Source organism: Moschus berezovskii, chromosome 27 (genome assembly GCF_049115385.1).
Source record: "Moschus berezovskii isolate FMDL1 chromosome 27, NW_MosBer_1.0, whole genome shotgun sequence".
Classification (NCBI taxonomy): domain Eukaryota; kingdom Metazoa; phylum Chordata; class Mammalia; order Artiodactyla; family Moschidae; genus Moschus; species Moschus berezovskii.
This window is the reverse complement of record NC_142486.1, coordinates 41094480-41119402: the sequence shown is the minus strand read 5'-3', so window position 1 is coordinate 41119402 and position 24923 is coordinate 41094480. Positions and strand designations below refer to the sequence as shown.

The 24923-nt window shown below is 62.4% G+C and overlaps 2 protein-coding genes across 6 annotated transcripts in view; one reads left to right on the top strand and one right to left on the bottom strand.

Moving 5' to 3' along the window:
* The window catches only part of IFT140 (intraflagellar transport 140), a 54821-nt gene that overhangs the window by 759 nt on the left and 29139 nt on the right, over positions 1–24923 (bottom strand). For all 5 annotated transcript variants that reach the window (XM_088833201.1, XM_088833199.1, XM_088833198.1 and 2 more), the window contains exons 20-30: positions 9001–9178; positions 8491–8681; positions 8132–8227; positions 7817–7949; positions 7532–7675; positions 7317–7445; positions 7063–7245; positions 6166–6372; positions 5773–5985; positions 5524–5690; positions 4420–4561 (exon numbers count right to left, since the gene is read on the bottom strand). In XM_088833201.1, coding sequence (XP_088689327.1) covers positions 4420–4561; positions 5524–5690; positions 5773–5985; positions 6166–6372; positions 7063–7245; positions 7317–7445; positions 7532–7675; positions 7817–7949; positions 8132–8227; positions 8491–8681; positions 9001–9178 — 1783 coding nt within the window. The remainder of the gene's footprint in view (positions 1–4419; positions 4562–5523; positions 5691–5772; positions 5986–6165; positions 6373–7062; positions 7246–7316; positions 7446–7531; positions 7676–7816; positions 7950–8131; positions 8228–8490; positions 8682–9000; positions 9179–24923) is intronic.
* Positions 11623–23697, top strand: TMEM204 (transmembrane protein 204). Its single transcript, XM_055409128.2, has 3 exons — positions 11623–12393; positions 16190–16345; positions 23085–23697. Exons 1-3 carry the CDS (start codon positions 12114–12116, stop codon positions 23327–23329), a joined length of 681 nt encoding a protein of 226 aa, XP_055265103.1. The 5' UTR covers positions 11623–12113; the 3' UTR covers positions 23330–23697.

The window sequence follows — 24923 nt, the reverse complement described above, 5'->3', positions numbered from 1 at the left end:
TTGGCCAGGGGCTGGTGTTTCCTATGGGGCCTCTTATGGTTCTGCCAAGTGGGAATCGGGGGGGCGTGGGGGCCACCCAGGAGCTCGGGGGAGTGTCTGAGGCAGGATGGACGTGCTTATACTCACTCCACCTGCGCCCCCATGGGGAGGCTCACACGCAAGCATGAGGGCCCTCACATGGCTTGTGTGGGTTCACTAAGAATCAATTCAGGACGTTGTACAGGGCCAGTGGCACAATGGATAACGTGTCTGACTATGGATCAGAAGACTCCAGGATGTGAACAAAGTTTCCAGGAACTCTCAATTTATGAGGAAATGACGGTCACATCTGAGCATTTCTTACGGATGATGCGGTTCTAGAGCAGTCCTCTCAGATGTAATGGAGAGAGAGACAAAGATTGTGAGACGGGCTGGGCTGTTTGGAGGGATGGGGGTGCACCACACAGGTGCCCAGACTCCCTGCTGATGGGGAGGCGGTGTTGGGCACCAGGGCCGGCCCTTGTGTCTGCCGAGTGCCAGCTGTGGGCCAGGAGCCATGCTGGGCGCACAGAACAGCACAGGAGGCCCAGGCCAGGCTGGTGGGCACTGCGGTGAGAGGCCTGGCCCAGCGAGGGTGGAGGTGACTGGGCAGCTGCGGGGTTCGGGCTGGGGAGCTGCTAGGTGGATGGGAGGGTGCGGAGTAGGAAAGGACTCGGGGCGGGGGGACTTGGCAGCACACAGGCAAGGCAGCAGCGTCTCCGGGAGGGCTGGGGGTCTGTCGGGACTGGACTCGGGCGGGGCTGTGATGACAAGGGAGGGGTGTCCAGGGGGAGATGGGAGACTCCCCCTGCCCCCCGAGCTGCAGGGAGGGTTTCTGTGCCCTCCTCCAGGGAGGAGACATGCAGGCCTGTCCTGTCTCTACAGATTTTTTAAAATTTGGAGTTACTGTATCCCCCAGGGGAGCCCCCAGTGGACCAGTGGCTAAGACGCTGCCCACCCCAGGCTAGGGGCCAGGGCTCCATCCCTGGTCAGGACACTGAAGATCCGTGTGCCGCAACGAGGACCTGGTGCAGCCAAATAAATAAAAGAACTTAAAAGTCGAAATCCCACAGGCTTCAAAGCTTGAGACCACAAAGAATCTGGCGATGCTGGCAATGTGATCTAATACTGAGGATTCAGAGGTCTAAGCATCTCTGCCGTCCAGCTTGTGTTCTCCTAAAAGGGGGACACTGTTTGGTTCGCTTTAGAGCTGTCTCCACAACAACAGAAGGGCTTGGAACTGGAAGCAGAGGGGCCGAGAGGACACGGGTGAGCCGGCCAGGAAGTCAGCTCGCAGTGCTGACCCCCACGCCGGGGCCGCGGGTGGACACTCAGCTTCCCTGGGAATTAGGGCCACGCCCCACGAGGCCGGCACGGCCCGCTGGCGACACTTCTGGAACGACTGGTCGATGCTGGGCTTGTGAGTGCTTGGAAAAGGAAGGGGCCTTGGGTCACTGCCTGCAGGGGCTGGGCTGGGCAGCGCTCTGGGCCACGACAACGTCTGTGTGCAGCCCTCGGGGACACGACGGGAAAACGTGGCAGGCAGAGCTCTGCTGTCTGCATGAGAGGACGGAGACCTAAAGGATGAGGACAGAGGCTTCCGCTGAGCCCGCTTCAGGTTAGCCTCCCACCAGCAAGGACGGACTGCACAAACGCACTGGCTCCGGAGAACAACTGCGGCAGGTGCGCCGGGGCCCACGCTCGGGTGAGTTCTGCTTGTAACCACTGCCTTGGGGAAGCCCGAGTCCTGGGCACTGGGGGATGTGAGAGGCACGCAGAAGCCACACCCTGTGGTTGAGAGAGCCAGAACCAGAACCAGAACTGCGTCCACATGGCAGCTGGCACCTGAGGAACAGGGGAGCCCTGGAGCCCAGGTCCCAGCCTCTGCTGGACCCTGACACTGTACGCAGTGTAGATGGGCCGGAAAGAATACAGCAGAAAAAAATATTTGAACAAAAAATAATTACAGATTTCCCAAGTACAATTTCAAAAGGATCAAACTGTTTCCAAGTAACTGACTCTCATCTCAGAAGGAAGCTCAGCGATGTCTCAAAACACAGACAGGGCTTCCGTGGCGGCTCGGTGGATGAGAACGCACCTGCCAGTGCGAGGTGAATGGGCTCAGTCCCTGGCCCAGGGAGACCCCACAAGCCACGGAGCAGCTAAGCTCTTGCGGCGCAACCATCGGGCCTGCGCTCTAGCACCCACGTGCCGCAACGACTGAGGCCTGTGTGGCCCAGAGCCCACGCTCTGCAACGAGAAGCCCGTGCACCTTAGCAAGGAGTAGCTCCTGTTTGCTGCAGCTATAGAAAGCCTGGGCGCAGTAACTAAGACCCAGCACAACCAAAGATAAATAAATAATGTAAAAAAATATATACACAGACACTCAAACACAGGGACACAGACACACACACACACAGACAGACATCATCACTTGATAACCTAAAACATTTACAGTGTCTAGAATCCAATAAATAATCACCAGGCCTGCAAAGCAGCAAGAAAATATGAACCACAATAAAGAGAGAAGACTCGACCAACAGAAACACCAGGACTTAAGCTGGGAGCTGAGGCAAGGACTGTGCGGTAAACACGTCTTGTACACAGGAAGGCGGAGGAGAGAGCTGCACAGTAAAGAGACCGGGAGAGCCCAGTGTGCTGCGGGAGCTGCGGGGCCGGGGCCCAAAGGAGGGGCGTAAGTGTCTGCACGGCTGGTGTGCAGCAGGCACCGCGCAGCAGTGTGGAGTGGCTACGCGCCAAAGAGAGAGAAGAGACACGCGAGATGGAGGGAGGCGAGGCGGTCCAGACCCACCGAGGGTGCAAGAGCAGACAGAGCGACAGCAGAGCTGTCAACAGTCAACCTGCAGCAACAGCAAAGCAGCTGCGCCAGTGCAAACAGGAAAAATTCTGAAAAAGGGGTTGGCTGAGCCAGGGCCAATACACACAGAACGGGTCCAGGTAGGTGGTGCAAGTGGCCCCCACAGATAGAGAGGACACAGTGGTGCTCAGGTCCAACAGGGACTCGTCCAGGCCACGCTTGCCAACGAGAGGACAGACCCCTCGTGACTGGGGGGAGGTGTGGGCGCTCGTAGGGGAGGGGGCCTGCAGACGGGGCATGACCACCACAGGGAGACACACCGTGCCCCTGCCGACATCAAGGCACGGCGAGCTGTCCTGCACTGGGACTTTCCAGATGAGGTACCTGTGACATCGGCCAGCAGAATTTCTCCGATGTGTAATGAACTGTGTTCACATTTGCACAACCCAGTGAACCAGTAGTTTCCAAATGACCACTGTGATGTGATAAAATCATGTGTGTACAAGATCCAAGACAGACCAACGGGTACGAAGGTAACAAGTACAAAAAGCAAGGCCTGGTCTCCAACTGTGGAGTGTGACAAGGAGACAGACCCACGGACACCAGGCAGGGGTGCGGGGAGGCCCGCCCCTTCTCGCCTGCACACTGGCCTGAAGCTGGGTCTCATATTTCAGTTCAAACAACCTGTTTTGCCACATAGAATGCAGAAATCAGACATGAAAGAGACTTGCAAAAATGTACAACAAAGCTACTTTTCTCACTAAAGGTCTTCGTTTTGGAAAATGCTGTTATTTTAAATGAAAATGTTATCCGTGTTATCATATCGTGGGTTTTTTATGATTAAGTAAATTAACAAATATTTTACAAATTTATTATTTTCTAATAAGGTAAGTATCGGTAGACATAACCCACATAAACAAAAGCTCTTTGAGTTGTCAGTAACTTCCCCAGTGTAAAGGGGTCCCAAGATCAAAACGCTTGAGAACTGTTCTATTAAACTGAATGACCAAGAGCCTTCCAGAAAGAGCACTCTGGGGCCAGAAGTCCACCTACACACTCCATCCAGCACCTAAGGACCTGACGTCCATCTTACTGTATAAACTCCCTCAGAAGCTCCAGGAGCTGGGCACCCCGAGTGCAAGCAGACTGAGGGCTGCGGGGCAGGAAAGGACTCTGTGCCTCTTGAATGGCTCAGAAAATACTCATTTTATGTGTAAAATATATATCTTAAAACATATACAGAATGAATAAATATGACAAAGTATTTTAAAAGTCATGAATCTGGGAAAGGGTAATTGGTGTTCTAGTATTCTTGTAACGTCCCAGTTTTAAAGTATTTCAAAATAAGAAAGGTAGGAAAGGAAGGGACTTCCCTGGTGGGCCAGTGACTGACTCCACGCTCCCAATGCAGGGGGCCCGGGTTTGACCCCTGGTCAGGGAACCAAATCCAACATGCCTCAACTGAGACCCAGCGCAGCCAAATAAATATTTTTTAAAAAGACTGAAAAATCAAAACCCACACTGAGCCGCGGGGAAGCCAAGCCCCACCTCGCCCTGTAGCACGGCCCCCGCCCAGGCCTCACCGTCTGCAGGTCCCCCGAGTGCACGTGGCGCTCCACCAGGAAGCCATAGACGTCCCCCACACGGACGCTGCTGTCCAGGTGTGGCTCCTCCAGGAGCAGCTGGCACTGCCGGACCGACTCCTTGGGGTCCTCCGTGTAGGTCCTGCCGGGAGCAGGGACAGCCTGAGCCCTAGCCCCGTGTGGGGCTGTGTGTCAGGGGTCAGGGCAGGCCCTCAGCCTGGAGAGCGCAGCTTTTGTGAAGGTAAACCCGTGACGTCCATGAATTCATTGGTGAGTCATGTCATAAATTCACTGTTTAACAAAATGTGCTGGCCGCTCGCAGGGCCACACTGGACTCTGGAGGGCACTGGCCTATCCACGCCTGGCCCTGCCCAGGGTGGGGTGCCTGGGCCAGAGGGCAAGGGCCTGGAGAGAGCGCACTGACCTGGGAGGTGATCACGCAGGGCTCCCTCGGCAAAGGCCAGCACAGTGACGCCAGAGGCACGGCGGTTCCCAGTGAGTGCAGGTGAGGGGCACCGGGAAGCCCCGCGAGCCCCGCAGGCCCTCCCTCCAGTCCATCCGGGAGCCTGCCCAGCGCTGTGCCAACTCCCTCCTGTCACCCGAGGTTCCTGAACCTGCACACGGAGCCAGGAGTGCCCTCCAAGGAGCCCAGCTCCAGAATAGCCTGGGGCTCCTCTTCGGAGAGCCTGCTCTCAGGTAAGGAAAGCGCTTCTACTTAGTCAGAAGCTGAGCTCGGGGCCCAGATGAGGGTCTCGGAAGTGCTGCATGAGCAGCCAATAAATAGGAACTGGGGTCCTGGACACGTTCAGGTGTGGAAACAGCAGGCCTCCACCCCGGGCCTGCACCGGAACCAGGGGCTGGAGCCCCTGCGCACCCGAGCAGGCAGCAGGCTAACCGCAGGTACAGCCTCCCCGAGCACACCTGCCTCCCTCAGACGTCTTGGGCTGTCTCTGGAGCGACCTTCCTAGAACCGGCCTGGTTCTCCGGGAACCAGATGGGCCCTGATGCCGTGCATGGGGCCGCAGAGTGCACCTGCCCGCGCCCCGCCCACTGTGCAGCGAGCTCCCAGGGAGAGGGCGCCCTGCGTGAGCCCCGCGGCCGCACCTGCGCGCCTGCATGAAGCGCTTCACCAGCGTCATCCTGCTCTGCAGCTGTGCCAGCCTGGCCTCCTGGTCCAGCGGGCTCCTGGCCTTGGCCTTGGACAGGCACTTGTAGGCCTCGGTCAGCGCCCCGTGCGCCTTGTCATAGTTCTGGTACTCGTCGACCTCCACCTGCAGGAGGAGGCATCAGGACCGGCCCGGACCAGTACCCAGCCCTGCCCTGCCCCGCCCGGGCCGGGGAGCGGGGTGGGACCTGGGCGCAGGCATCATAGAAGCCGGCCAGCAGGTCCAGCGCACGGCCCTTGGTGTAGAAGCTGATGATGCTCTTCATGACCTCGGGGTCCTTCCGCCAGTCCAGGGACTGCAGGTAGTTGGCTGCCATGACGTAGATCTCCTTCTGCCGCGAGACGCCCGCGAAGAACACGATCTTCTCCGTGTCCCCAGATTTGAGCAGCGCCCTCATGGCCTGGACAGAGAAAGAGCCAGGCTGGGCCCTTCTGAGCACGCGGACGGAGCACCCACCTGATGCAACAGGCGCAGCTTCAGGATGAGGGAGCTCTGGGCTGCAAGGGCCTTGCGGGTGCCCCTGGAGCCGAGCCAGGGAAACTCTCCCCACAGGACGTGAGTGGGCGCCAGCCACACTCACCTTCAGCCGGTCCCCCGCCTGCGTGTACTTCTTGGTAGCCAGGTGGTAGCTGCCCTGGCGCATGCAGCAGCCGGCGATCTGCTCCAGCAGTGCCCGCCGAGCCTCCTCGGACAGCTCCTTGCAGTCCTTGGGCACTGTCATCTTCTCAGCCATCTCCTCGGTGATGGTCAGGTTCTGTTCCAGGCACAGCTGCAGGGCTTCCTGATACTGGGGGCCACAGACACCGAGGAGGGGCGGTCACCATTGGGTGGGCAGGTGGGAGGGGGACTTCCCCGACCCCACCCCCACCGCTGGGTTGGGGGAGCAGTGTGGACAGGGGGCGGCAGGGGACCATCTCTCCCTGTGGACGCTCTAGAAGAGCCAAGGAAACGCCGCTGGGAAGGAAGGTATATTCGTTGTAGGAGAGGAGACCACAGGTCAATCTTCTTTCTCAATTCAAGTTTTCAGAGTAGGGGATTTAATTTCTTTTTTCTTAAAAAAAAATTCAAGAAAAATGTTCTGTCTTTAACTTGAGAAAGATTCTCGGGAAGAAAGCACAGCGTGACCTGGCAGGGATGCCCACTGTGGAGGCTGCACAGGGAACCTGGCAGGCGTGCTGCCCAGACGCGGACGGTGGTGCTGCTGGTGCGGGACTTGTGCACAGGCCACTCGTGTGTGTGAGTGTGCTGTCAAACACAGGGAGACGGCGGGGGTGGGCGTGTGCTGGGCTGAGGGGGACAGAGTCCTGGGGATGAAGGGCACCGCGAACACCCCTGCGCTGCACACCCAGGAGCCCGGTGGCGGGAATTTCCGTGGTATGCACGCTGAGAATGAGCGGCGAGCCCCGCACAGTGGGGCCTGCATCTTGGCGCAGCCGCCAGGCCCTCCTGGGGAGAAGGCCCACGTCTGTAGCCGTACCTTCTTGGCGGCCAGCAGCAGCTCCACAGCCTTCTCATACTGACCATGCTCCAGGAAGAAGTCGGAGCAACGGGCCAGGAGGGCGGGGTCCGACTTTTCATCCAAGTCCTCTGCCACCAGCTGCAGGGCCGCAAACTGCTGGGTAGCAAAGGCCAGCTCCAGGGCCTTGGAGAAGTGGCCGGCCTGTGGATGGTGGGGCTCTGAGTGTGCTGTCTGGGTGCTGCCAGGCGGGCGGGTGGGCGGGGCGGCCTCACCTTGTGGTACAGCATGACTGCGCGGTCTGTCTGCTCGCCCTTCTCCTCGCAGTAGCGCGCGGCCTCCAGCATGTCCTCGGGGGAGCTCAGCAGGGCCAGGCTCACGAGCTGGTCATCCAGGCCGTGCTCCTGCGGGTGCACAGACGTGGTGGGGACTGCCTGGTGGGACGGTCTCCCCTGGAATGGGACCCTGGAGCCGAAGCAGGGGCGCCTACCTTGCACAGGCGAATGGCATTGTTGAAGGCCTGGGCACGCGTGTAGAAGTGCACGGCCTGCCGCACCTCGTTCTGGCTCTCGTACTGCCGGGCCAGGTGGTAGGAGGCCGCCCAGTTCCCGGTCTCGCTGGCTATCTCAGCGGCCTAGAGACACCAGGGACGGTGGCCTCGCATCCAGCCCGACCTGCTCTGGCGGGACCCCAACCCCCTCACCCGCACATCGGCCCCCTCCCTCGGCACCCCCACCCCATGTTCCCCGTGCCCCAACCTGGTCAGGGCACCCACCCTCTGGATGTTGCCCTGGAAGCAGTGGACGCGGACCAGGGAGAAGTAGTCCTGGGCCAGCTCATAGTAGTGCAGTGCCGCGTCCATCTTGGCCTGGCTCTCCAGGTACTGGGCCCACCACCGCCACAGCGTCCTGCGGAGGCACACCTCTCCTCAGGCTCTCTGCCCCAGCCCACAGCAGCCGGGAGATGGGAAGCCGGGTGGCCAAGCCCGAGTGAGGTCCCGGGGAGGCCCCCGCCTGGCCTCCTGGGGTCCAGCCTGGAGGGGCCGGGACATGGAAGGCTCTGGCGGGAGGCCCCGCGGGCCGGCACTCACTTGTCCTTCATCTTGTTAATGTACAACCCCAGGGCCTGCAGGTCCTCCACCAGCATCCGTGGCACCTCGAAGCGGTGCGTGTCCGACTTCTCGTAGCTGTGGGATGAGAGATGGTGTCACCCATCCCTGCCCCGGTTCAGCCCTGGGGACCTGAGGATGGATGGCTCCTCGCCTCCCGCCTGCAGCTCTGCGGGCCCCACCAGCATACTGCCTGGTGGGGGCCCAGGCCCGACGGGGCCTATGCACATAGCCGGCCAAGCCCGTCTGCTCCCCATAGAGCCACAGGGCTCAGGCGTCCCCTGCAGGAGCGCTGGCCCGGCCGTTCCCCGGAGAACCTCGGACCCCTCGGGGCGGCTCACTAGCTGATGGCCGGACTGCAGTCCCCACTGGCCTCCAGGTGCCGGGCGTAGTTGTAGTAGGTGGTACGCAGATGCACGCGGTCGTGGCGCTCGGCCACCTCAATGGCCCTCTGCCACTGGCCCGAGGCCTGAAGGAGGCGGTTGAGGAGGTCGTAGCGCCCACACCTCCGGTAGAGCTGCTCCGCATCCTCCTGCGGGAACAGGTGGGGTGCGGGCACTTGGGTGTGGGCGGCCGGCCTGCCAGCTGTGGTCTGACCCCCCCTCTCCTGCTGGAAGGAAGGGGGTGTGGGCACTTTGGGGTGTGGGCAGCCTGCCTGTCATCTGGGGTCTGACCCCTCTATCGCCGAGGGGCTGATGGATCCTGTCAGAACTGGGGGTGTCCATTCACTCTCCCCACCCCCCCGTTATGGCCTCAGCTTGCCTGGGGGGTTTTCTGCTCCCTACAACCCAAAGGCCTAGATAAGCCCTCACGGGTGGGGAGAGGGCCCACGCAAGGGGCGTGCCACTCACCAGCATGCCCAGCTGCACGGCCAGCATGGCCACCCTGGCCTCCGGCTCTGGCTCCTGCTGGGCCTCACGCAGCGCTCGGGCACCCCGGGCATGGCCCATGTGTCCCAGGCACACCCTGGCCACGTCCAGCCGCTGCGTCTTCACGCACATGCGCGCCATGTTCTCCCAGACGGCCTGGCTGTGGCAGAGAACATGGGGCTCGGTGAGCAGCCTCTCCCCGTGCCAGGCAAAGCGGGGACCTGGCCGGGCATACGGTCTCCAAGGAGGGGGCCACATGTAAGCCCCACGGCTTCACCCACAGAGCGGCCCGGCAAGCTGGGGCCCATAGGCCCTCCCAAGGAGGACGCGATGACAGCCCTGTCCCCGGGCCGCAGCTGGGACCCTGCCCCTTGCTGAGGCTCCCCTCTGCCGCCCTCCCACGAAGACTGGGGGCGTCCTGCACAGCCTGCAAGCCCCACCACGCCCCTCAGAGCACACCCGCCGCCCCCCCACCAGCACCTCCATCCCAGGCTGGGCTTCTAGTGGCCCCGCGTCTTCCCACAGAGCCCCTGGGTCGGCTGGGGAGTGGTGTACGACACCGGATGGGGGTGAGGGTCGCGGGGGACGGCCTGCAGAGCTGCCCTCTGACCCCCCGGTAAAGGCTCGGGGCAGGGGTCTTCCTTCCTCTTTCGGAGGTTTCTGGCATCTCTCTCCCTCCTACCCCAGCAAGCCGGGCCTCCCCAAGAAACGAGACATGAGGCTGGTGGGAGAGAGGGTGCTCCACACCCAGGTGACCCCACGGCCCCGAGGAGCACAGACAGTGACTCCTGGGACGCGAGTGGCTGGTGGACCTACCTCGCCACCAAGCCGGGCTGGGAAAAGCCAGTGGGAAGTGCCGTCCCTGCACGCTGGCTGCTCTGATGGCAGCTTCACCCTGTGTGGGTCCTGGGGTCCGCGCACCCAATGCACAGGCCACGTGGACACCCGCCCAGTGCCCGTCTGACAGTGCGAACTTCCTGCCGCCTGGGCCCGCGTGTGGACTGTACCCTCAACATAAGGGGCAGACAGCCTCCCAGCACCAGACTCTCCTGGAAGACTGGGCCCCACAGAAGCTCCCGGGACCCGCCGAGGCCCTTCCTCCTGGGGTGCCTGTGGAGACCCCAATGTACGGGGCCATGGCGGACGACAGCTTCATGTCCGCCCAGCAGCACACACAGCACTGCGCTTCTGCTGTGTGTCCCTGCTCTAAGGTTATGCTCCTATGAGTCCGTGCGCAGGAACGGGGAGGCCTCAGGGGGGGCTGAAGGCCCAGTTCGTGGGGGGCAGTGCTCGAAGGATGAGGGGACCCCCGGAGGGCGAGGTCACTCCTGACTCCAGTCTGCTCCTAGGCCAGCCACCGGCCCCATCCCAGCTGTTCCCTCCACCCGAGGCTGGGGGCTGGGAGGGCGCTGGCCCACTGGCCCACAGGAGCCCAGGTGGGTGACCTGGCCCGCGGCCTGCCCAGCCCGGGAAGACAGAGCAGGGACTGCCATTCCTGAAACCACTGCCTGCTGTCCAGCGGAAGAAAGCCACGTGAAGACTGGCTCAGGAAGAGCGATTTAAGTAAGTAAGGAGAGAAGGCAACTCTCTGCTGCCGGAAGTTTCTGGGAAAACCTCCTTCTGAGGTGAGTGACTGCACCTTGTGTGCAGGGACCCCAGCCCAAGGCCCCCTTGGAGGGGTGCCCCTCCGCAGCGTCTTCTGAGCTGATGGTGCAAGGAAGGTACAGGACCGCCAGCACCCCCGAGACATGGGGTGGCCAGTGGAGCAGGGGTCAGCCTCGCCTCTGGCCCTGGAAGGAGGGAAGTGGTGAGAACTCAGCGAGCACGTCTGCTGCAAGCCCTAGTGGGAAAAACCCAGAAATAAAAATCCACTGGGAGCTGATGGCCCCTGCCTCTCAGGAATGTAAACTTGGCAGCCCCTGCAAGGCTGATGCAGAGCGGGCGGGGCCTTGGGGGGGCTGACCCGGCCCCGCTGGGAGTCAGCACAGGCAGGCCGGGCTGGGTGTGGGTCTGAGAGCCCAGTAGGCTGATGGTTTAGGGGGCGCAGGACAGGGCGCCCCCGTGGGACTGGCAGACTGCTTGAGCCCGTCAGCATCAGCAACAGATGCGGCCTGGCCCTCACTCGGGCTTCGTTGGGTGCTCAGCTCACCCACAACCCCCTCCTGCACACGGATGACGGCCTGCTCTGGGGGGTTCTCCAAGTGTGGGTGAGGGTCTCGGCTGAGAGGTGGGGGCGCCTGGGGCCCCCGGCACGCCGGCCTGTCTGTGCTGCGCACCATGTGCAGACAGCACCCATGTGTGGGGGGAGCAGCTGATGACGGGGGGACGCCGCGTGCCCGGAGTGGACGACCGGCCCCTACCCACGCCACCCGCCAGGGCCAGCCAGCCAGCCAGCCCGAGGGCAGCGGGCGGGCACGCGTCGCTCCCAGGGAAGGTGGGGTGCGGGGGAGGGTCGCGGAGGCCTCCCGAAGAGGCCCCTGCCTTTCCCATCAGGAAACACATCCTGTGGGCGTCTGGCCGCTATTTGTTGCAGTTGGCTACGCCCTCCGGCTCTCCAAAAACAGCCTCAAAAACAACCATTTCCTCCCTGCTGAGAGACGGGGAAGAAGACGCAGGCGCGAGGCACACTCACACACGCACGCGCCTCCTCTGCCGTCTGCTCTCCAGGCCCAGCTGTTCCGCGGCAGAGGCTCAGACCCGCCGCCTGCTGCTCCCTGCCGCCCGGCTCCGTGCCCGCCCCGCGCTGGTCCCGAGAGCGGCTGACCCTGCGCTCTCCCGCCTCGCCTGCCTGCGGGTTTCTGCTCGTCGCGGCCTCCGCCCCCCAGGAAGACGGCGCACTCAGGACTTGGGGCTCTCGCTGCTGCCCCTGTGTGCCCCCCGGGATGGGAGGCCCTGGCCTCGGCGCAGGTCTGGCGCTGCTCCAGGTGCAGGAGGCCGGGTAAGGGGCCCGCAAGGCGGGCGCCCCCGCACCTGCCGCCTGGGCCTTCCTGCCGCCGCCGAGCATGAGCGGGGACGTCCTCTAGCCGGCCCTGCTGACGCGCTGACTGACCGCGGCTGGGACTCTCTCCACGACGCGAGACGGCACCGCGGCCGCGATGACCATCCGGAAAGTGGTGGCCACGGCCGTGCTGGTGGCCCTGGTCTCTCTCGTCCTCAACAACGCGGCGGCCTTTACTCCCAACTGGGTGTACCAGACGCTGGAGGACGGCCGGAGGCGCAGCGTGGGACTCTGGCAGGCCTGCTGGCTGGCGGAGCGGCCCCGGGGGGCGCCCGGCCTGGGAGCCAGGCCGGGGCCGGCCGACGCACATGACTGCGAGGCCCTGGGCTGGGGCTCCGAGGCAGCCGGCTTCCAGGAGTCACGAGGCACCGTCAAACGTAAGTCGGCTTGTCTCACCGCCTCCTTTAGAGTGGCCGGCTGTGCGCAGGGCGCGCCGGCTGAGGGGAGAGGTGCTCCTGGGGACCCAGGTGCGACGCTCACCTTGCACTGGCCCCTTTGGGACAGAATTCTTCCTGTGCAGGAGGGCGCTTTTCTCTGCCCTTATGCATAGCTAGGGGATGGATACAGTAATCGAAGCAAGGAAAACGCGTTTTTCCTGGTGGAAAATAAAGATTGCTAATGAGTGAAATAAACAAGGAGCTTAAAACACGCGGCTGGGTTTGGACTTCGTTCCACAGTCGTCAGGGTCTTTCGGGCTGAGGGTAGCGCTGAGGGACACCCTCGGGGGACTGGCTGGAGGTTGGCGGCCCAGGAGAGACTGGCAGACTGAGGCCTGCGGAGGGCGGGGAGGAGCCCAGGGCCCTGGCTGCCCCTACTGCCCCCAGCGGTCCTGCCTGGTTAGTCACGTCCAGCACGGGGTCTGGAAGGTGGGAATTTGACTTTGAAAGCGGGGTCGGGTTTGAGCATTTGTGAGGGAAGGTCCAGGCACATGAAGACACCTGACACTGAGCGTGTGGACCTGGGGTCTTGGCGGCCGATGGGAAAGGCCGCCACCTGGGCTGGGGAGAGCCCGTGACAGCTGCGGACGGGCCCCGACGCACAGACCTCCTCTCCTTTATGAAGGCAGCTCTCCTCCCGGGAGAATGCAGCTCCAGGGGGGCTTTGGCTGGCACAGGCCCGGAACCCCGGGACTAGGCCCCCTTGGGAGCTGGCTGGGGGCTGTTGTCTCCACTTGGCAGGCAGAGACGGAGGCTGCAGGAGGCGCAGGGTCCCTGTGAGCCCCTGAGGGGATGCCTTCCCGTCTCTGCAAGTAGAGCCCTCACTGCACAGCCGGGGGGTGTCCCATGGGGAGGGGCCTGCCCGTCAGACCCCCCCATCCTTTGTAAGCAGTGGGCCACAGCCTCCCTTAACACAGGCATAGCCTGGAGGAGTCGGCCTGTCCCTTGAGCTCTCAGACCAGGGCCTGTGGGATGCTGGCAGGTCCTCTGAACTTGGGGATCCGGGACCTACCGGTTGGGGGGGGAGTCCCCTCTGGGTTCTGGATCTGTGCTGATGGGCAGTGAGAGCCAGTGACCGGGGCTCCAGCGTGGGCTCGGTGCAGGCCACACCTCCCCGATCCCCAGCGGCCCAGTGCTCCCCTACAGGCTCTGCCGCCTCCCAGGGCTCATGGCCGCCTGCCACAGCCCCCAACACCACCACGCAGGTGCCCACTCCAGGCACCCCCCCACCCGCCCCCTTGCTGAGCCAGGAGGCAGCCTGCTTTGGACCCCCACGGCTGCCCCTCCGTGAGTCCAGAGTGGCCGCTCAACTGCCCTCACTCACTGTCCCACCTGACCCCCACCTGAGAAGCCCCTGAACAGCTCTTAGAACGCCCTCTTCCGTTAATGGGCACTTGCAGCAGCCGGTCCTTAATGAGGCCCCAAGCATCGTTTCCCCCCAAAAAGGGGACAGTCAATGCAGCTGCTCAAGCGTGAGCGGCCACCAGGAAGAGGCGCTGGCACCCTTCTCACCAGCTCCCTGCGAGAGTGCTGCTGCCCTGGGGGTTCCTGAGAGCCAGGGGGCTTCTGGGCTTTTTCTGGGCCTGTCCCTGTCAATCCGATCAGCAGCTCCCAGCAAAACCCCAGCTCAGGCTTTGCCCGATGGTCCAGCCTCCCGCTGAGCCAGGGACAGAAGGAGAAGGGGGCAGCCTCGACCGTGAGATCACCTCTGTTTGGCCACCCCGGGCCTCGTGCCGCTCTGTCCAGAGCCAGGCTGACCCAGAGGTCCCAGACCCTATGCAGGAGCCCAGGGCAGCCCTCAGGGACAGCGGCCACCTTCCCACCGGCTCTGTGCCTGCGTCCTGGCAATGCCTGCGGAGCCCAGCCAGAGCTGCTAGGCACGTGGGGCCAACTCTGCCATCCTCCGAGGGGCAAGCTCCGGTTAGGGCGTCCTGAGCGCTGGGTCAGGCCCCCAGCCGCCCCCCGTCATGTTGGCCCCGTCCCAGAGCACAGGGCCCCTCACGTCGCTGGCTGAGCGCGTTCTGCAGCCGACTTTCGATGCTGGTCAACAGCGGTGCGGGGCCCTCAGCCTTGCTCTCCTGCCCCCGCTCTCTCTGCTGCTCTCCATCTCTCCGTGCGTCGGGCACTCTGTCAGGCCCTGACACATCCTGTCCTTTCCCTGAACCAGAGGGACATGAAGAAACGCGCGTCCAGTCTCGAGCTTCGCCTTCACGGTTCCTCCAAGCCCAGAGCCACTGCCCAGGATGCGTGTGCAAATGTGACGACCCGCCCAACGCCTGGGCTTGGGGGACGCCAGCGGGACACGTCCGCCCGTGTGGCTGGTTGGGGGGTGAGGCCGAGGGGCGGGTCCACGCCTCAGTTCCCCCGGCCCCCGCTGACTCGGGAAGCCCTGCTTGGGCCAGGAGGAGGGGGCTCAGGGCCTCACTGCGCCAGGACCCACACCCCACAGTGTGGACGCTTCTGGCACGGCCAGCCAGTCCGCGTGCGTCCAAGGCCGAGCCCTGGGACCAGGACTTTCCTGGGCTCAGCTGAACCCCACACTCATGCTCTGAGCATCCATCACCTTCAACAGCCCTCGTCTCCACCTCTACCTCCAAACTCGTGATCTCTTAAAGTAGCAAGACCTTCCCGTAGGATAAAGTCATTTGAAGGGTAAATGTGGTTGCAAAGAAAGTCCAGGTGAAAACGCAGGAAGAGCTTGATGAACAGCCTCCCTGGGGAAACCCCACAAATGACCGAGCTCTGTGCTGACGGGGGACCCGTGTGGCCTCCTGCTTCCGCATGCAGTCAGGGGACCCGGGAAGCCTTCACGAGCAGCCAGGAGGGTTCCCACAGATCACGAGATCCACTGCCCTGCCGCCCAGTGTGGGGAGGCCAGGGGCCTGAGCCCGCGTGGGGATGTTGGTCTCCCGGGGCCTGCCCTGAGCTCTCTGGCTCCTCCCTTTAAAGGTCAGGGTTCCCAGAGACCGCGGCCACATCCTGTGGTTGCTCTGACGACTACCTACAGAGCCTGGGACAGTGAGGCGGGGGCCCAAGAGCTGTGGGCAAGAGTGTCAGGCAGAGGCACCATCTGTCCGTCTGTCCATCCATCCACGTGTCTGGGAGTGTCCTGGGCCCTCGGTGCTGGGCACCATTCCACCCGCTCATCCCCAGGGCTGCTCCCACGTCTGTCCAGAGCCTGGGGTGCCGGCAGCCCTGAGCAGCCACATGGCACAGGCCTGGAAGGGTGAGACCCCTCGAGCTCTGCAAGGCAGGAGAGGGGCCAGGGGCGAGCTGCCTGAGGCCCCCAGGCAGGAGGAGTGATCCTTTGGTGGGAAGCGGCACAGCTGACCACATGCGCTAACGGAGAACGCTGCCCTCCCACAGCATGTGCACCCGAGGCCCCAGGGCAGGTGACTTTTATCCTCTGGAAGGACCACGGGGAAGGGGCAGACTTCACAGCTGAGGGCTCTGCCGTCCAGCACGTGGGTGGGACGGTATCTCCCCCAACGGGCCTCTCGATGACACCACCCAGCCCCTAACTCTGTGGTCCAAGCCCCAGGCTGCCCCCTGTGCACGTCCAGCACATCTCGTTCAGGGTCCAGGGCCCAGGGTGCAGGGAGGTGGGGGCTGGGGAGGGGGTGGTGAGACTCAGGGAGATGGAGAGAGGAGCCCCAGGTGAGCAGGGAGCCCGGCCTGAGCAGCCTGGCCGGTGCCGACTGTATTGACCACAGCTCCCCTCCCTCCCGCCCCACAGTGCAGTTTGACATGATGCGAGCCTGCAACCTGGTTGCCACGGCGGCGCTGGCGGCCGGCCAGCTCACCTTCGTGCTGGGGCTGACGGGCCTGCCCCTCCTGTCACCCGACGCCCAGTGCTGGGAGGAGGCCATGGCTGCCGCGTTCCAGTTGGCGAGTAAGTACCCAGTGGGGTGGCAGGTCAGCTGCGGCTTCTAGAGTCATGGTGGCCCCCGCAGCTCACCCTTCCAACCCACCTGTCACCGTGGGAAGCAGCTAGACAGAAATACACACAGTGCGGGGGTGGCTGCGGTGCAACCCGAGGGGTTAGTGTCTGTTTGCCTGAGGCCTCCCAGCCCTTCCTGCCATCTAAGGTGAGGTGCCCACACTTGACACTCAGGTGACCCGCTTGGCTTTTCCAAGTCTCTGGCACCTGCTGTTTCTTTGCCCCTTCGCAGCCCGGGCGGCAGGCAGCCTGGGTTCACGCTCTTCCCACGAGGCTGCTGCAGCCTGTCATGAGCACGTGCACAGAGGCGGGCGCCCTTCTGAGCCCCGTGGCCTTCCTGGCTAACAGTCAGCAGACAGGGAGTTCCGGGCACGCATGTGGTCCCCAGCCGGCGATCTACTGGCTTAGAGTTGGGCTCGGGTTATAGATGTTGTTGCCTGGGGCTCAGCTGGGTTCAGACGAGCATGATGGGGGCGACGCTGGGGAGAGGGGCGAGGCTGCAGGCCCTCAGTGAACAGTTCAGAAGCCGCCTCGCTCTGGGGGTGGGGCAGGGCCTGGCCACTGCCAGCTTCCAAGGGCAAGAGCGGTGGCCCCACGTATGATGAATGGGCCTGGCCAGGGCCAGGAAGTGCAGTGGCCAGGAAGCCCCGAAGCTGCCCACCCGTGTGCCCTGGGAGTGGGGCTGGGGGGGAACGTCTGTGCTGGGGTCCCTCCACCCTGCCCCCCACCTGTCTTGCTGGTCTGGGTTTAACCATCAGGGGATCCTGGGCTTTCAGATTCCTGCTGCCCACGGGGAAGGGCAAGTGGGAGGCTGACAGGACTGGGGGTGCCCAGGCATCCGGCTCAGGGGAGAAGCAATGCCCAGCGGTGAGGCTGCAGCGCAGCCCGGGGTGGGGGGCAGGAAGTGCGAGTGAATCACGGGGACGATGGATCCCGGGCCCCCCCACTTCCTGGAGAAGTGCAGTTTCCAGAACGCGGCTGACAGCTGGCAGCACTCATGCTGGGAAGTGCCGGGTGGGACTCGGAAATGGGCCCTATTCACAGGGCGGCGTAGCCCTCAGCCAGTCACTACCCTGGGGCAGGGCAGCCCGGGGTGCCGCAAGGCCCAGGAGGGCACACAGTAGGTGTCAGGAGAACAGGGCTGCGTCCGCCCCTGTGGTTACCCGTGAACGGGGCGAAGCCACGGGGATGATGCCCACCCTGCCCAGGGCGATTCTGGGGCCAGGGACCGCCGCCCCCACCCTCCTCCAGGACCATTCCATGGGACGCCTCTGCCGAGCTCGGGGCTGTGGGTCCGCGCCTTGCTGAGACCCCCACTTCCCTCACAAGGGGTCATCTGGAATCCCATCCCTTCAGGAAGGAAGTGGGAGATTCTGAAAATGTGATTGGAAAAGCTGGATAAAGATAGATATTCGAGTGGCGTTAAAGGAATAACAGTAACAGCTCTTGACTCAGAAAGGGACTCCTCCCTGCAGGAGGACCGAGTGTGATGGTCTCGGAAGAAACGTCTCTGACACACTTGTTTGGAATTATTGGAAAACGTACTGTGGGTTTGGTGTTAAACCTGCCATCTTACTTCCTGCAACTCCTGTTTCAGAACAAAACTGCACTGTTTCCAAGTAACACACTAAAAAGTTAGAGTGGGGGAGCCCTCCCCCATTAACTGAAATTACACTGCCCTGCAGCGACGGGCACGGGGGCGCACTGCCCTCCTGGGCATCCCCAGGCTAGCACCACCTTTGGGAGGCAGGACCGGGCTCTGTGCAAACCCGTCAGGCCCGCAGAGGCCGATGGAAAAAGCCAGGAGCCCGCGGAGCACCTGCAGCCCTTCTGCGGTCCGGCGCCCTGCCTCCGCAGGCCTGCTCCCCGCCCCCACCCCAGGTCCGACGGTCACCCCCCGCAGGGCTGCTGTGCCCAGAGAGGAAATGCACTTGGCCCTGTTTAGACTGTTTCATTGACAAACAGTACAGAGCACAGCGCTGGGCCTTTCTTCTATCACGCGGCTAATTTTAGAGTTAGGTTTTTTCCTGTGCTCTGGTCTGTTTTAAACAGGCAGGGAGAGACTGAAGGGCGCCAGGATATCCTGTCCCAGGAGGGGGAAATGCCTGCTGGTACCTGTTATGCAAGGGAACCTTGAGTCCCCACTGCAGGCCAGGAGGGTGGGCAGGGGACAGAAGGTGCTCGTGGAAGAGGGGGAGCGCGGCTCCCGGGAGGCAAGACCCCCGCAGGAGGAGGCAGGAGGGCGGCTTTCCCGGGGTTCCTGGGGATCCCACAGCAGCTCTGGGCACCAGTCCCCCGGGCACGGGATTCCCGGTCCGGTTCTCCCCTTCGATCAGGGCTGTCCAAGTCCAAGAGACCCCGTCTCAGATGCCAGGGGGGACCCCAGGAGACAGAGCGACCATCAGCGATTTCACCCAGTGTGCTCTACTGCACTCAGGCCACACAAGAGGGTTTCCAATTCTTTGCAGAATCTTCCAAGTGTGATTATCATTTACCCTAAAGTTGAAAAAGCTCCTTGCTGTCCCTTAGTCCACCCCCACGCATGAGATGAACACCCCGTGAAAGTGCTGTGCACAGGGGCGGGGCGAGCAGGCGCCACATGGCAGCCGTCTGCCGATGCCACCCGGCCAGCCCCTCCTCGGACACCAGCCCCTCAGACCCCGCAGGGGTTGACAGCAGCACTTACGCAGACCGTGGGGGCTTCATGTCTGCTGGCCTCCTCTCTCCACTTCTGCAAATCCTGAAAGCTTTTTGTTGAAAAACTTACCAACACACTAAGGGTCGCTTACCCTACATCTGAAAAGGAGGCTGACTTTACTGTCCCCAAAGCTCAGCTGTGTGACACATGGTGGCTGCCCTGGCATCTGAGCTGGAGGGGATCTCCTTGCACCAGCGGACCCCTTTCTGTGCTGTCCAGTCAAGTGCCTGGCTCAGGCCGGACGGCTCGCTTTCCTGTCTCCTGCCCCTGCTGCTCCCGTGACCGTGTCCTTTCCCAGACTCCCCCTGGTTGGCGGGGGTGGGAGGGGGCAGCACTTGTCCACACCCTCTGCTACTCACGGCAATGGAAGCCCACCTGCGGCTGAGCCTCAGGGCCGCACATGCAGGGCCCTGGCCGGTGCTGCCCATGGGTGTGGCAGGCGCCCATGCGGGTTCAGGACTTAGCCCCACAGTTTCACTCCACACCCCAGCACGGGCTGGACAGCCACTCCGGAGGACGGCCTGTGACAGCCGGCGGAGCCCAAGGAAGCTGGCAGGAAGGAAGAGAGGAGAGGGCTCCTGAACCACACTGCCCCGGCCACCGGCCCACAGGAAGGGGCTGTTTGCTTTGGAACATAGGCTCGTGAGGACGGAATCAATTCCACGTGGGTTTATTGCAACTCTCCCCTTAGACTCGCTTCACTGATATCATGGAAAAGGCTCCGGAGATGCTCAGGAGCAACAGGCCCTCGACCTGAGCTGAGAGAGATGGATGGCCTGACTTCAGAACTTTGTCAAAGTAAATGGCCAGTTTGCTTTCAGGAGGATGTGCATATGGCCTGCAGAGCAGCTGCCACCTCTTCATGTCCCCATGGCTTTCCACTGCCCACACGTGGCGCATCGTGGTCCCCGTGGCGACGAAGTCTGCTCAGCCACACCACCCCTGCTGGCCGAGGGCGGACGAGGATGAGCGCCGTCCTGTTAGAAACCCACCCGCACAGCTCACTGCGGACGGCAGAGAACTCTGCTCAAGACAAAGTGCAAGAGAGGCAGGGCTCGGCCTGCTCAGGTCACTGACAAGCGTCTCTCCGAGAGGCTGCGCTCACCCGGCCTCTGCCTCTTGCAGCCGCGTGTGCAGAGCTGTCTGTTCACACACCAGTTCACACTGCTTTCATCTGCTGACATAAGAACATCCCCAGTGTTCTTGCAGAGGAAGTGATAAGCTGAGTAAACTGACAACGGAGTAACCGCCTGTCCTATTTCCCTTCAACACAGAGGACAAGCTCTTCAGCACCCTCAGCGCAGAAGGCTCCCAGGGTCCTGGTATCAGAGGCCCAGCCCTTCGTCCTAAATGCCGTGAGGTGGGCGCTGCACCTAGGAGGGGCCTGGATCAAGGGGTGGTGATGCCCAGCTGTGTGCTGAGGGGCCAGGACAGGAGGACGGGAGGCAGCCTGCCCCTGGCTGATGGACACAGGATGCAGGAAAGTGGGGGAAAGCAGTGTGCGAGGCGAGGGGGACGCGGGGCCAGTCAGGTCCCGAGGGCGGGGGACGCGAGCGGGGACGACGCGTGTCCTTTATGGCCTCAGCGGGTGACTGTGCAACTGTGGGGAGTCACGTCCCCAGAGCTGTGACGCGCTCCAGGAAGCACCCGTCAGTGGAAGAAGGAAAGATTAGCTATTCTTCCAGAACCTTCTAAATGCCCTACTGTGAACCTTACATAGACAGGGCTCAGGAGACACGCATGTGATGCTGAAGACACACGCGTGACACTGGGAAGCCTGTGTTCACTGCCCCGGCCTGTCGGTGGCTGCTGCCCATCAGCTGAGCCCGTCTGAACCAAGCACTGGAGCTGGGTGCCCACGGCCCACACCCAGCGCTCTGTGTCTGATGACCATACTCCAGATGCTGCTGACTTGGGTCACAGTCGTGTTTCCTACGACCTGTGAGGAGCAGGGTCTTAGTCAGGCGTGTCCTGGGAGTGGGTCTCACGTCCCTGGGCCACGTGTACACCCTGTCAGCGTGCCCTGCCCCGGTCTCAGCCAGGGCCTATCCAGGTCGGGGTCTCACGACTCACAGGCCTCCACTTAGGAATTCAAGGTCCTCTGTCCGTCAGTGACGCAAAGCCACCCACGTCAGACCGCCAGCTGCCCCCCGGAGGCCGTGGGGATGCCCAGTGCTTTCGCCCGCCCCCTGGGGATGGACACCACCACACAACAGACGCTCATGTAACACACACAAGCCAGACGAAACTTCCCTGAGACGGGGCAACGGGCTCTGAGCACTGCGGAGGGAGGGGCGGGGGACTCCCCCCCGACACAGCTGGCATGCCGACTCGCCCCGCCCTGTCCCCGCTCTCTGAGCCCAACCAGGGACCAGACGCCGTGACGAGGGGACGCAGGGTGCATCCGCCTTCATTCCACAGAGCACAGGCCCGAACGCCTCCCGTCGCGAACGCAGAACTGGCCTCAAGAGACAGTGGGTGCGGCCGTCTGTCCTTGCGGGCACGGAGCGCCAGGGGTTTCTTCCCACCAGTGTGCATGACAGACAGAACCCGTTATTTCTAACAGGAAGCATGGACAAGCTGCAGGGGTAACAAGATCTGCCAAGTGCCGTGGAGAATGAGCACAGGGCTTAGTCAGCGTCACTGCTGCGGAGCACACGACCGAGGCAGGACAGACGTTTGACTCAGACTTTCTGGAAGGTGCCGAGAAGGCGAGACCATAACACTTGTGCTTCGAGAAAACCCCAGCCTACGCCTGGCACCCAGTCAGGATGTGGCTATGAGAACCGAGTGCGGGCATCACTGCGATGACCCTCTGCCCCGGGGCCACCCTGGGTGTGCGTGGCCTGGTTTCCTGAGGAAAGTGAGGGGGCCGTTGGGGGGTACTGGCAGGAGCAGAGTGCGATGTCACGGCGCAGGGACTCGGTGGGGCCTGGCGAGGGCCCAGGGCAGGGACCGAGACGGTCTGGGAGGGGTGGGGAGTCCCATCTGGACACTCCGGGTCCCTGAGGGCCTTTGTCCTCCTCAGGCACGTTCAGTTCCTTAGAAACAGACTCAGCCCGGTTGACACAGCAGAGGGGGTGCCGGGGCCACCCGGCGGGGGCTGATGACCCAGGGCTGGGAGGAGGGGCGGGCTCCAGACAGCTTCCTGAGCAGCAGGACCACTGCCTCTCCCCCTATCCTAGTCACCAGTGCTTCCAGCCCAGACCCAGACCTGAACTCTCTCAAGCGTCAGTGCCTTGGCCAGCCCACAGGCCCTAGGTGTAAAATCCCAGTCTTCTTATCATAGGAACCAAAAGATAGGTCTGTGGAACCCTGAGAGACAGAACCGTGTCTCTCAGTGATGACGGGCCGACACAGCTGACTGAGGCGGGCAAGGCTGCACAGGGCACTGTGCGCAGTCCTGGATGCCCATCCCCCTGGGCCTGGCATCATTTGAAGAGAGACAGGGAGGAGGGGGATGGGGGCACAGGATGGGGCGGGGATGCTCTAGAACCAGCTGCAGCTGCTCGGAGGGCAGAGGAGACGCCCGGAGCCCAGCTCCCGGGCCCCCCGCCTGCCTGGTGTGCTAGGAATAAGTAACCTCTTAAGGACAGGAATGCAACTAAGTCACACACCAGTCTGAGCTGTTCCCAGGTACAACGTAGGAAACGCGTGTGTTTCCCTTCACTTTGAATGAACCAGGCGTTTACAAGCCTGGCAGGCCTCACACGGAGTCACTGCTGGGCTGTTTGGGGTGAGGAAGCGGGTGTCAGCGTCCCCTCTGCGGGGGGAGGCGGCCGAGGTCAGACACCTGCCAGGTCTCAGGAACCACCTGAGCCCCAAGACTGGGCCTGGTCAGGACAGACACCCCACCAGACCCACAGGCCCTGTCGAACGCAGCCGACCCTGGGGCGGGGCTGGGCTCCTGGCCCCTGGGACAGGGTTGCTGGAGGAGGCCGGGCGGGGAGCAGGGCCCGCCAGCGGCTGCCTCACCCTGGGCTTCGTCCGCAGGTTTCGTCCTGGTCATCGGGCTGGTGACGTTCTACCGCATCGGGCCCTACACCAGCCTGTCCTGGTCGTGCTACCTGAACATCGGCGCCTGCCTGCTGGCCACCCTGGCCGCCGCCATGCTCATCTGGAACGTCCTGCACCGGCGGGAGGACTGCACGGCCCCCCGCGTGATCGTCATCAGCCGCTCCCTGACCGCACGATTTCGCCGCGGGTTGGACAACGACTACGTGGAGTCTCCGTGCTGAGGGTGAACCCCTCCACCCAGGGACCATCTAGGAAGTGGGGGGTTGCTCCCCACTCGAGCACACACGCCACATGCACTGACCATGTTATCCACGGACATGGAACTTGACCACATGGCACCCGTGCCCCGCGTCACGCTCCCACACGGCCTCGCGTTAATTTATTTAACATCTGCCGAGAGGGGTGTCCTGGGTCCTAACTACTCTGATGAGACAGAACACGGGGAGAGTTTGTGAACTGCACGTACCTTCCTTCAGGGACTCAGAATTCACAGTCAGATGGTCACGGCTTTACGACAGCATTGTGTAAGTGAAGTCCATTTACTCCTTATTATCGTTCTAAGTTAAAATAAAATGCCAACCTCTCTCCATGGCTTAAAGCTTGTGTTTTATCTGCTACACTGCCACGTGGTGAGGAATCAGGCTAGTCCTGTAGTTTTGTAGGCTGACCGTCAGAGAAGGTCTGGGGCAGCGTGGCTGGGGGTCACTCACTCCTCACTCGTGCCTCCACTCACAAGTCCCCGTCCCTACAGATCCTGAGCTCCGGTCACATTACAGCATGTCCACAGTTGGCAAGTAAGAGACAGACATCTATTGGCTTCAAACAATTCAGAGGTTGGTTTGCTTTTTCCCCTAGAAGAGTTTTCACCACACCAAGCCAGGACCCTGACACTCGTGGCTTCAGACCTCCATCCCAGCCCCAGCCTGGCACCAACAGCCCCGGACCCGGCAGTTAGGCTGGAGCCCCGACTCCCCGCGCTGAGCACCAGCAGCTCAGGGGTTCACACCAGCCAGCACCCTCAGGCGGGTAGCTGCCCGCCCACGTCTGTGAGGCCCGCGGGTGCCGCGCCCCCTGGCGGCAGGAAGCTCAGCTGGCATCATGCGGCCCAGGAAGCCAGGAGGGGGCGGGGAGGCATCTGTGCTAAGTCCTCTGCTGCCTCCCCACGGGGCCGGCCCTCTAAGAATGCTAAGAAACGTTTAGCTTGGCTGCTGCACCCTTCCCGATGATGAGCGGTGACCAGTCTGGGGCTCAAAGGCCCTGCTGCCCCAGGAATTTCTTTAGTCAGAACGAGGGATGGGTCACGCTGTTGCTTCAGGTAAACACAAAGCAGGGGAGGACAGCTTCAAAGCACGTCTAACCTAACAGAGTATGTCAGCGCAGCTCGGGGTGGAGGTACGCTCGGGGCCACGCGGGGCCGCCCCTCCTCCCCAAAAGCTCAGGGTCCAGCCTTAGCAGCGTTCAGCACACGATGACACATGCTGCAGTGGCCCAGTGGTCACATGTGATCTGTGGTGGAGCTTCCATCAAACGGCAAGTGCTACCAGTCACTCTGCACTCCCCGACCAAGGGCCTCTCACCTGCCCAGGGGATGTGGGGAAAAGCACCTCTGCTCTAGGCCATGATGACCAGGGTCTGACCCGGTTACAGACCCATCTCTGCAGACAGGAGGGGGGCGGTGCTTAACTCCTGTCCTCTCCTTCCACCTGACTTCTATTCTCCAACAGTTTTTCTACCCTTTGTGATTAAATTGTCAGATGCTCTTGAGAAGCTCCTCCAGGAACAGAGAGAAAGTCGCTTTTACACAGCCCTTGATGG

Excerpts from the sequence above, each read along its gene's own strand:
- TMEM204 (XM_055409128.2), top strand. The coding sequence starts at position 12,114 with ATGACCATCCGGAAAGTGGTGGCCACGGCCGTGCTGGTGGCCCTGGTC. Across the intron at positions 12,394-16,189 it reads GTCACGAGGCACCGTCAAAC|TGCAGTTTGACATGATGCGA; the intron begins GTAAGTCGGCTT and ends CCCGCCCCACAG. Across the intron at positions 16,346-23,084 it reads TGCCGCGTTCCAGTTGGCGA|GTTTCGTCCTGGTCATCGGG; the intron begins GTAAGTACCCAG and ends CTTCGTCCGCAG.